The 11,443-nt window shown below is 44.1% G+C and overlaps 1 protein-coding gene across 1 annotated transcript; it reads left to right on the top strand.

Moving 5' to 3' along the window:
• Nucleotides 1-750: 750 nt before the first annotated feature.
• On the top strand, nt 751-11,330 carry LOC140275144 (tubulin beta chain-like). The gene is made up of 5 exons (XM_072370550.1): nt 751-921; nt 6,953-7,061; nt 8,489-8,599; nt 8,776-9,020; nt 9,316-11,330. Exons 1-5 carry the CDS (start codon nt 865-867, stop codon nt 10,126-10,128), a joined length of 1,335 nt encoding a protein of 444 aa, XP_072226651.1. The 5' UTR covers nt 751-864; the 3' UTR covers nt 10,129-11,330.
• Nucleotides 11,331-11,443: the final 113 nt, after the last annotated feature.

Genomic DNA, 11,443 nt, shown 5'->3' with positions numbered 1-11,443 from the left:
GGGGTTAGGGTTATATTCAGTTTCTGTATTCTGAGAGCCTGTAGATTTATATAAACAGAGAAATAAAATAAAGATGTAAAAAAATATCCTGTAATGAACAGAGCTGGAGCCAAATCCTGAATTGATCTCGGTGACAGAGGCAATCAAAGCACTCTTTCATGGCTGTGGTTCTTGGTTCAACGTGACAATGGGTGTACAGTTGAGTTCAGTTCACATAATGTGAAAACAGACAGATGTTTTCTAACACAACACCCCCTTTAACATAAAATGGGAAAAAGCAATGTGTAAGAGCCCCCAGGAGGAGTGAGGAAGGCTGGGGATGCGCTCAGCGCCCAGCAGAGTGCACCAGATCAAAGTGACATTTAACCCTTAAAGTCAGTTTCACTGGCAGAAATTAAGTGTGGCTTTTTAATGCAGGAATGTTTGGTAAAATGTAATGTTTTTTTACAGAAATGTATTGTTCTGAGTGCAAATCCAGAAAAAACAGTCTATTCTATTCTATTCTATTCTATTCTATTCTATTCTATTCTATTCTATTCTACACTGTTTTAGTTGGGCTCCAACAGGGCAGTGATGATGAAAACTGCTACCTCTCCATTTCCGGTCCTTGCCTCTAAGTCCAGGAAACCCCTTGCAAGAGAAAGCCAACATTTCAACCAATCAACGCCGGGTCTGAAACAGCAGTAGCCAATCATTAGCGTGGACAACATGATGGGCGCGTTCCAAACCCGTTATACCCGCCTGTTGGACTCCGGGCTCTGACTAACTCCTGTCGCCGTCTGTCCGGGCTGTGCTCAGTCAGTGGGTCAACGATACTCAATTAAAACAGTTATAATTCACTTTTATCACTAACTACCATTCATCATGAGAGAAATCGTGCACATCCAGGCCGGCCAGTGCGGGAACCAGATTGGGGCAAAGGTAAGAAGCGATAAAAAACGTTAATGAGCAGTTTAATCTGTGTTTTCTGAAGTTAATTAGGCATTTCACCCGTTTTACCCGCATCTTCACCTCTCAGGGCTATTGTTTTATTTTCAACAGTTTAAACATGAACTGAATTTATTTATAGATATTAATTTCTGTATCTTTCTCACCTTTATTAGTTTTAAAGATGTAACGTCATCAGAAACCATGCACCTCTATTGTTTTGCTCTCCTTGTTTAAAGAGACTTGGTTCAGATGCATGACTTTATAAGTTAGATTATTCTGTTTTATTTGCTCCAAATTAATTTATTTCGTCTGCAGGCCACCTTCACCCAGAAGCAAAGTGTATATTTTGCACTTTATTCTACATTTTTCCAAGCTTGTGTCCAGATTTGCTGTTATAACTGTGGTATAAATCTATATAAATGAATTGGAAAATCTACCTTATTCCTCTTGTAAAAGTGGATTTAAATTCTGTTTGACAGGAACAATAAATCGCTGTTGAAATATCTTGTGATCTGCTGGATTATAACAGCAACACAAAATGCAGAAAAGCCTGTTGAAGCATTTGTATCTTAACTCCTGTTTAATTAAACAATGTGAAACATGTGAGCGTGCAACATATTGCATTATACTTTGATCAAATGGGTTTAAATCCGGGCATATGGCTACAGTGACAATGAGCATTTTAAACAGTGACTCAGGCCATTGAGCCATGATTAATGAGGCCGGCCAGACTCAAGCAGACTCACAGAACCAGCTGCTGTCTTGGCTGCATGACGAGTCTTTGTCAGTGAGAAAAAACACAAGAGAAGAGGGTGAAAAGAAAAGAGAAATTTGCTGAGGCAGAGGAGAGGAACGCAGCAGGAGGAGGGTGAAGGGGGGGGGGGGGTAACAAGTGGCTCAGTGTGTGCTCTGAAAGCACAGATGACGTCGTTTAAATGGCCGCCTTTCCAGTCAGTGTATCACATGCACCCACCCTGGGCCCCCAAACCGGTGCTAAGCAAATCTCCTGTTTGCTCAAAGATAGTGAGGTATGCTTTCTATTTAACTTGACATGAATGTCGTCTCTTAATTCAAGCTCCCAGAGATCCAGTCAGCAACAAGCTGATGATGGATCTGTTAAATGATTCGGACCAACAATTCAGGCACTTTTCAACCTTTTCCTGCTTCAATCTGCCCAAATGTGAACATTTCTACTGTTTTTCTTTGGTGCATAGAGCAAGTAAAGCCATTCTGAAAGCACAACTCTTTAAATACCAGAAAATGTGACAATTATTTTGCACTTTTTTGAAGATTTTTAAGTAGATCAAGAAAACAATGAGCACTTTTTGTAAAATGACCACCTTAAGGTCGCTGTAAGTGGTTTATTTATTCACCAAAACATCAGTGAATACCTCAGATTATCACTTAAAAAGTTTAGGCTTGAGATGCAAGTTTAAGTTTAAGTTTAACCTGCTCCATAACGGGACATCTGTCAAAGCCTGATGGACATTTAGCATAATTTATTTAAATTGTATTCGCACATTTAGCCTGTTACAGGCTCATCCGGTAGCACTGGATCCACTGCTCGATGGCCCCCATTAGTGAAGCCAAGTGTATTTACAGCGGACTTAGTGAGGCTGAGGTCATGAACATTTCACAGTGGATTAACTCTGCCTGATTTCACTCACTTACACAATCCAACCAAAATCCGCTCGGCTCTCTTGAGTTGCTGGATAACGTCTCAAAAGATGTGATGGAAGTGGAAGTTTGGACCACGTTTTTCAGATTTCAGTAACTTACTGTGTTCTAACTTATTGGTTTAGTCACTCTTAACTTTCCTCAGGATTGATTTTTACTTCTTGGAAATGCAGATTAAGAACACTCTTCCCCCTTAAAACCGAATCAACTCGCAGTGAGGTTGGATAATAAAAGAAATTCTATCTCTTCCTTTTCCCCTCTCCTGCACTCGTACAGAACCCCCCCCACGCTTATCTCCAACTCTTTCCCTTAAACACACTCAGTCCGTGGCACAGATTAGGGTCAGTTGACTGAGCTGCTGCGACAGCCTGTGCTCTTGTTTCTAACTGAGTTTGGCGTTAATGTCTCCGCCTGTAGAACTAGATCCTCTGTGAAAGCTCAGCTCTTACTGAGCCTCCAACTGTGAAAGGAACAGATCTAAAGTCTTAAAGCTCCGATTCAGCTGTTCCCGAGCCATTTGTTTTCCTATAAAAATGGTAGAATCTTTCAGTCTTGGCGTGCAAAGAGCCTGAAAGGGATGTTTGGCTGTTTTTTAGGTGGGTTTAACTGTGTTTGGTGTATTTCTGAGTCGTTGGTACCGCGCCTGCAGTAGCTCACATGGAGCAGCCGGGCTAACAACAACTGAAACCTTAAAACTTAGCTTTTATTACATCAGAGGTTGTTTAACTGAACAAAGTCTGTGTTGCTTATCGTTCTGCTGGTCCAATCCCAAAACAACGAGTCTCTAAAGACGAGGAATTACCAAAGCGAAGGATTTGAGCCAGAAGCTCTGCTGATAAGAGATGTGGGACAGAGCAGAAGTAATCTTCCCTGGAGGAAGATGTCCAACATGTCTGATACAACTTTTGGCAGAGTCAGCTGACCCGTGGCAGGATACGCTCGCAGTGACGGCGAGCAATATGGACGCCATTGGGTTGAGGAAATAGTGCCAAAGTAAGCTAATCTGAAGCAACAGTGAGGAGTTGTAAAAAACCTGGAATGTGGTGAAATCCTCCTGCTGCTGCTTATAAATACGTCACAATCCCACTTAAAAAAACACGAGCTGTCCCTTTAATACAGCACGAGACACGACTTCTTCCTCCGTCAGCGACGAACACGGAGTCCCTCCGCTGCCTTCATGCTGGTGAAAGTGATTGATCAGGGCTGCTGACTCCCTGAATCTGGGAGGTTTTCACATGAGATGCAGCAGCTGCTTGTATTTAGTGGAACATCTGCACGGGTCGGTCTGAGGAGTCTGGCACAGCGTGCCTTCCCTGGGACCCTGTAGTGAACGAGAGGATGGATAGAAAACACATTAAGCTTTATCGGACACGCCTGCTCATACTCTCTGTGTCTCGCAGATAATTGGCTGGAATAGCGTCAGCGTCCATCGTGATTTTAGTGGCTCACCCAGCCGCCCGTGTGAGAGCTGGGGGGGAGTTACCGAGCTGCCTGTCTTGGCCACACCTGGCGCCTGCAGCAGGAAACGTCTTTAGAACGAGTTTAATTAGAAAAACAAGCAGCTTATGGGTGAAATTTCCACTGCAGTGCCTCCAAACCGACTCTAATGTTGCTGCAGATTAACATCTGTGGATGAGGTTTGTTTCATGCTTTCAGTCATGAACTTAACACGTAACATCTGCTGTTTCCAGAGGTTAGCTTCTCCTATAACCAGCATGGGATCAGGATGGTTGTTTTTGGAGAAAACTTGAGCTGTCTGCCCCCAGCTTTCTCTGCAGACTCAAACCACAACTCCTCAGGAATATTTCTTTCAGTTTGTGATATCCTGTGTGTCCCGGAGCCCACAAAAAGCACCATATGAGTAAGAAAGGGTGAAAGAGTTTTTGTTGGCACTGTGGTGGGATCCACTGAACCAGCGGGAAACATCCAGGAGGGGATGATTCCTTTTTTTAGTGCTTTCAGGTTGAAAATGACTTTGTGCTTCCTCTTCTTCTGCAGCAGCAGATGGATTATTATTCATTTTTAACCTTTGTCCTGATGGCGAGGTGTATTTCCTTTTAGCTTTATGTGCTATCTTGGGATGAAACATCCGGTTAATCATCCAGATCAGCCTGAGATTGCTTCCCTCCTCCAAGGATGAATAAAACATTCCTGGATCCAGATGTGGACTTTGATTAGAATCACTTCTAAGTTGTTTCTGGTAGGAATTTTAAAACAAATCTGTTATTTTTAGATACAAAAATGCGTTGGTTTCCTTTTCTTTTCACTCCTTTCAGAAGACATTTGGCTGGTTTCATGCGTACGTGTTGCAGCTGTTCGGGGTCCCTCCCCTCATCACTTTGAATTTGGGGCCGTTGCTTCACCTTGTTAGACTTTGGTGGAAAGTTGGGAACTGTTTCACCTTTTCCAAGCGGCAGGAAAGGCTCCAACTAATCAAATTACATCACTAATCATGCATCTCACCCTATGGCGTAACCACGCATTCTTTGGGGGGGTCGTGTCCCCCCCAATATTGAGAAAATACCAACCTGTCCCCCCCAATATACAGAAGAAAATATGTAAAATGCATGTTCTCCTTTTATGAACCCTGTCAAGGGATCGGTCTCTTGTTATGTCTTATTTATTTTATTTATCTTTACGTTGGACTTCTACTTTTGACGGAGCCACTGCTCAACAGAGCAGATTGTACCAGAACAGGAAATCCAACACAGAATCAACAAAATAAACTTCCGCCCCCTTTCAAAATAAAAGAACTTAAAACAAAAATAACATTAGACTATTAGACTTTTCATTGTTAATGCACATTTTGAGACATTGACACAATAGAAATGAACTTAAAAGTCCTCAGCACATTTTTTGTTAAAGGAAAAGTCTGTAATTTGTTACATCATTAGTTGTCCTTATTAAAATATTTCCATAAACATGCTTTGGGTATTTGGTCGTTTTCCATTGGAAGATGTCCTATTTGCTACAGAACTACTGGAAGAGCATAATTGTAATTGGTAGGTGTGTTTAAGGTCAGTAAACAGTAAGCAACTAACCAAAACAAAGTGGGGGGGGGCAGTCACTGTCTCGGAGAAATTACACTATTCCTTTAGATGTGAATTTACATGGTCAATGTAGTCCTCTAAACTATGTTCTAAATGTCCAATTTTTCATATATAGATAAAGAATTGTAGATAATGCACTCAACAATTTTGTTTTTCTTGGACCCCCCCAATGTCTAAACCATGGTTACGCCCTTGATCTCACCTGGAGAGTTATTGCTGCTACGATCCCAAGCATCAGGCCCAACTTCCATCGAGCTTTAACGCATCCATGTTAATCCTGTTTTTGGGTTTGTGGATTGCTCCTTCGTTGTCTTGACAGGCCTGACCCGGGCTTTAGGGTTCGGCCAGTCAGCACCACAGCCTGCAGCTGCAGGTGGGTTTAAGATGCAGCCATATTGTCATTTATATCAGGGACGGAGGATGCTGCTTCATCCGAAGGAGAGCAAAGAAAAACACTGAAGGCCTGGTGGAAAAACTGCCTCTCAGATTAAATCCACTGGGGGTGGTTTGTTGATCTGATTGGTTGTTTGTGGTGAACTTTGATAAGTGGCCCATCATATCTCCTGCCAACTGTCCTATTAAAGTTCTGCTTAGGGCCGAGTTGTCCCGACCTGGATGCTTCTCTGCAGTGGGTTTCACACTCTGACTCCAGCCGTTCACGACATTCTCTGATCTTTCACGCTGATCTCTGCACAGAGCTGACATTTTCTTCAGGAAGACCCCACTGCAGTGTCACAGGCTCACGCTGCAGAACACATCTGGAAGAGTCAGTATGACCTGTATCATACATTTCATTAGCTGCAGCCTGAATATTCCATCATGTGCTTATTTTATGCTCATGTTTTTCATCCTTTTTCTTGTTCTGATCCATTTCCACTCAGAAATGTCACCAGAATTTACATCAAAGTTCCTGTTAGTTTTTCAGCCTCTTTGTCCAACATCTGGCTGGGATGTGGACGGAGGAAATAACTAAAGTTAGTTTGTGGCGTGCTGGTTTATTCTGGGCTACATGTCACGTTAAAGAAGTGTTCTCACATAACACGTTGCTGTTTTCAGGTGGTCTTGTGACTCTAAAACACGATTAGATGTTAACTTGTCCTTTGGAAGCACAGAAGATCGTTTCTCCTGAAATTAGCTCAGTTATGACCTTAAGAAGCACACAGACTCCTCTTTGTCAGGAATCTGTGATCAGAAAACCGTTTTGTCAGATAAATCAGTGATTCTGTTTATGTTTTTCTACAGTTAATGTGCAGCACAGTTCATGCATTGATACGTTGGTTCCTGTGTTTCTTTAGTTCTGGGAGGTGATCAGTGACGAGCACGGCATCGACCCAACAGGAACCTACCACGGAGACAGCGACCTGCAGCTGGACAGGATCAGCGTGTACTACAACGAAGCCACCGGTGAGTTCATCCAGACTTCATGGCTTGTGTTTGATATGTTGAACTGAGGCGCCCCCTTGTGGAGAAATGGCCTCACTGCAGCAGCAAAAAGCAGTTTTCTAACAGTGATGTGATAATGTTGTGCATATTATCATTACAATTTAAGGATATGACATGTTAAATGTCCTCTCTTTCTCTTCTGTGAGTCACTATGTGGGCCATGCAGTTACTTTCATTTAATTTTAATGCTAATGGTATATTCTGCTACCCTGAGTGTATATAATTTAACCCGAGTTGCCCTCTTGCCTTAAAAAAAACAACATATTGATTTAAAGCTTGTTGAAGCTCGCTGATCATTAAAAATTAATCAGAATGACCCGGAAGAGCCTCAGAGTATTAAAATGATCCTTAATGTTCATCTCAGACACATTTTGTTTATCTTCCCATTCAAAATGTAAAGTGAGTGTTTTACAATGCTTGACTCCACCTAGTGGACACACGTGGTACTACACATGAACACCAGCTAAAAAAATGCAGCTGAAGATAAGAGATTTTTACTCCAGTCTGCTGAAAAACTTGTGTTTCTTATATTCTCAGTATTCTTTAATTCTGTCCCACAGCAGGTGAGTCAATCACTCATTATTCCCTCCAAAAGGCTTCAATAGTTCTGCTGTTCAGCCCCCTCCAGCTTCCTGGTAAACCTATGCTTCAATTTTAAAATCCTCCTGCGGACGTACATCACCTCGCTCCCCCATATCTGTCCGACTTTAAACTAAACTCAAGACTCATCTGTTAAAAATGCTCCACTTAATGTCTGTCACACGGCCCCATTTTACATCGACTTTAGTTTGTTGTTCATTGATTTTATGTCAATTTCTTATTTGTCTTTCTGGTTTTATTGTTCTGCATCCTTCAGTGCTTTGACAGGTGCCTTCAAATAAAATGTATTATTATTCTTAAGTCATCCCTCTCCACCATAAAGAGGGGGCGCTCTCAGAATCACCTCCTCCTCCAACAGCCTCACCCACACTTACTCTGCACTTCTTTCCTGCTGCTTCTCTGATGATTTTCCAGTGTTTCTTTTCTTTATTTCTACAGGATTTTGATCTTTATTTGACAGGCAGGGCGACAGAGAGAGGAAATAGCCCGAGCCAGGGCTTTAACCTGGGGGAGCTTTAGCTTTGTGGGGCGCCTGCTCAACCATTTGAGCCTCCTGACGCTCCTTTTCCAGCATTTCTTCATGTCAAGAAGCTTTATTATTGTTTCTTGCTTCAATGAAAGTTAAACAGCTTAATGTAAAATATAAAATTCCTTCGAGGGTTGATAGACTTGCTCTGGACTTTGCAGCCTCCATCGTAGAGTCACAGAACCGCACTGCCTGAAATGTTTATCCCCAGCTTCCTTTTTCAGGTGTAAAGCTTCTTCTTTCTGTTCATGTCCGTGTGCAGGTGGGAAGTATGTGCCCCGAGCCATCCTCGTCGACCTGGAACCAGGCACCATGGACTCAGTCCGCTCTGGACCCTTTGGACAAATCTTCAGACCCGACAACTTTGTCTTTGGTAAGAGCGAGCTGGACCGGAGAGGAGGGCTTAATGTGGCCCTTTTTTCTGCTGAAGTCAGAGGTCAAACTTAAACCTGAGGCCCCACGTGTCTCAGTTGGGTAATAATTCAATGTTGACTCCAAGAAAGTGATGGTCAGTAACTGCAGCGGCTTACGATAACCATCGCTTCCCAGGTCAGAGCGGAGCAGGAAACAACTGGGCCAAAGGTCACTACACAGAGGGGGCGGAGCTTGTGGATTCGGTGCTGGACGTGGTGAGGAAGGAGGCCGAGAGCTGCGAGTGCCTGCAGGGTTTCCAGCTCACACACTCCCTGGGAGGAGGCACCGGCTCCGGTATGGGAACCCTGCTGATCAGCAAGATCAGAGAGGAGTACCCCGACCGCATCATGAACACCTTCAGCGTGGTGCCGTCCCCGAAGGTAGCTGCGCCACAGCGAACACGACACCTTTATCTTCATGCTTAAAAGCTGCTCATGTAGTCATAAACAGTCCGGTTTTTATTTCACGCCATAAATATTGAATTTAATATTGATTAGAATCTAAAACCTTTTGCTTTTTTTGACATGTATTGATGGTCTCGGGTCATTCTAACTCCAGCTCTGATGGGTCCAGCTGGAGTTATGAGTGGGCTGTGACGCCATGCTTGGCGCTCAGCAGTGATTTCTTAAGTGTTCCCTTCCACGTGTTCTGATGTCGCTCCTCTCTGTGCGCCAGGTGTCGGACACGGTGGTCGAGCCGTACAACGCCACCCTCTCCGTCCACCAGCTGGTAGAAAACACAGATGAGACCTACTGCATCGACAACGAAGCCCTGTATGACATCTGCTTCCGCACTCTCAAGCTCACCACGCCCACCTACGGAGACCTCAACCACCTGGTGTCAGCCACCATGAGCGGCGTCACCACCTGCCTCCGTTTTCCCGGCCAGCTGAACGCCGACCTGAGGAAGCTGGCCGTCAACATGGTGCCCTTCCCCCGTCTCCACTTCTTCATGCCCGGCTTTGCCCCTCTGACGAGCCGGGGGAGCCAGCAGTACCGCGCCCTGACTGTGCCCGAGCTCACCCAGCAGGTGTTCGACGCCAAAAACATGATGGCGGCGTGCGACCCCCGCCACGGACGCTACCTGACCGTCGCTGCCGTGTTCCGCGGCCGTATGTCCATGAAGGAGGTGGACGAGCAGATGCTGAACGTCCAGAACAAGAACAGCAGCTACTTCGTGGAGTGGATCCCCAACAACGTCAAGACGGCCGTGTGCGACATCCCGCCACGCGGCCTCAAGATGGCCGTCACCTTCATCGGCAACAGCACGGCCATACAGGAGCTGTTCAAACGCATCTCTGAGCAGTTCACCGCCATGTTCCGCCGCAAGGCCTTCCTGCACTGGTACACCGGCGAGGGCATGGACGAGATGGAGTTCACCGAGGCCGAGAGCAACATGAACGACCTCGTGTCCGAGTACCAGCAGTACCAGGACGCCACGGCCGAGGAGGAGGGCGAGTTTGAAGAGGACGCGGAGGAGGACGCTTAAACGAAGTAACGAGAGTCCAAGAAAGAAAACAAACCGACAAAAATCTGAAAAAAAAATAGAAAAACTGTGAAATGAAGCGAAGGAAAACAGCAGGTGGTTAAGGAGGAAAATAAGGTGAATGTGAGCAGAGAGGAGAACGAAACCGAATGACCAAATCAATGTGCCATGGTTTACTGTGTGTGTCCACGTAGTTTTAGTTTGATCAACGGGAGTCTTCCAGAATCTGGTCTCACAGAACAAAGCAGGGCATCGATTTAAATAAGATATCAAACATCCAACAAACTCACGGTTTATCGTCATGATGCGACTTGGAAGGACTTTGACTTTCCACCATTTAAATCTGTGAATCTAAAACCTGTTTCATTCTCATGTTTCATCTGGTGTGTCGGTTCGGTTTTATTCCTCTCTGAAGTAAAACTATAAAATCATGTGACGTTATTAAAGAAGCTGCGTTTACAGCCGCATCTCTGACCTTAATGTGAATTTATCTGAGTCATTTTAATCGTCTTTTAAGTGTTAAATGGATCATATGTGGGTATTTACAGGTTAACGTCAGCATCAGGCAGGAATAAAGGCACCTTCTGAGCTAAAAGTGCAGCTGGGGGGTATTATTCACGACTCAGAGCGCTCAGTCAGGCTTCCTGATGACATGTTGTCAGAGTTTCTGGACTTTTCTCAGGCGCCAGCCAACGTCGTGAGGAGCTCAGAGCTCTGATCGGATCATCGGGAAGAATCGAAGAACTGTTTGGCTGCAGGTAATCTTCACCTGAAAAGCACATTAACTCTTATTCAGACTGTAAACGAACGATGAGCAGCGATCAGCTGGAATGCTGAACATGAGAATCGGAAAGCTTTCTGGATTCCAGTGAACAGCTTCTCAGACTTTTACATTTACTACAAATTCATTAAAAACTTGATCAAATTGGACTATTTTTTTCAAACTGAATCTTTGAGAAAATGTTCGAAATGCTGTGATGATATTTAAACTCTGGCTTATTGAACCAGATAAAAAGCTTCTGATAATTCCTCTGAAAGGTGTGAACCTCTCTGAACCTCGACAGTATTCAACTCAAACCGAAGTATGTGAACCTCAGTTCTTTGTTTGTACTTTTTTTCTATTTTATTCCTGTGAAACTTTCATCTGGGATCTTGTTGACTGTGAAACATTTGGGAGAAATAAAAAGGCATTTGTAGGAAAAAAACACACCTTTTCTGTTGTTATTGGTGCTCAGCTTTTAGTGTTTGGCAGCACGACTAATTCCCTTTACCTGCTGTGTTTGGATCGTCACTGTGGCTTCAGGGCTGGTTTATGGTT

Source organism: Leuresthes tenuis, unplaced genomic scaffold (assembly GCF_036924035.1).
Source record: "Leuresthes tenuis unplaced genomic scaffold, fLeuTen1.0.hap1 SCAF_18, whole genome shotgun sequence".
In the NCBI taxonomy this organism is placed as follows: Eukaryota; Metazoa; Chordata; class Actinopteri; order Atheriniformes; family Atherinopsidae; genus Leuresthes; species Leuresthes tenuis.
This window is presented reverse-complemented; position numbering and strand designations above follow the sequence as displayed.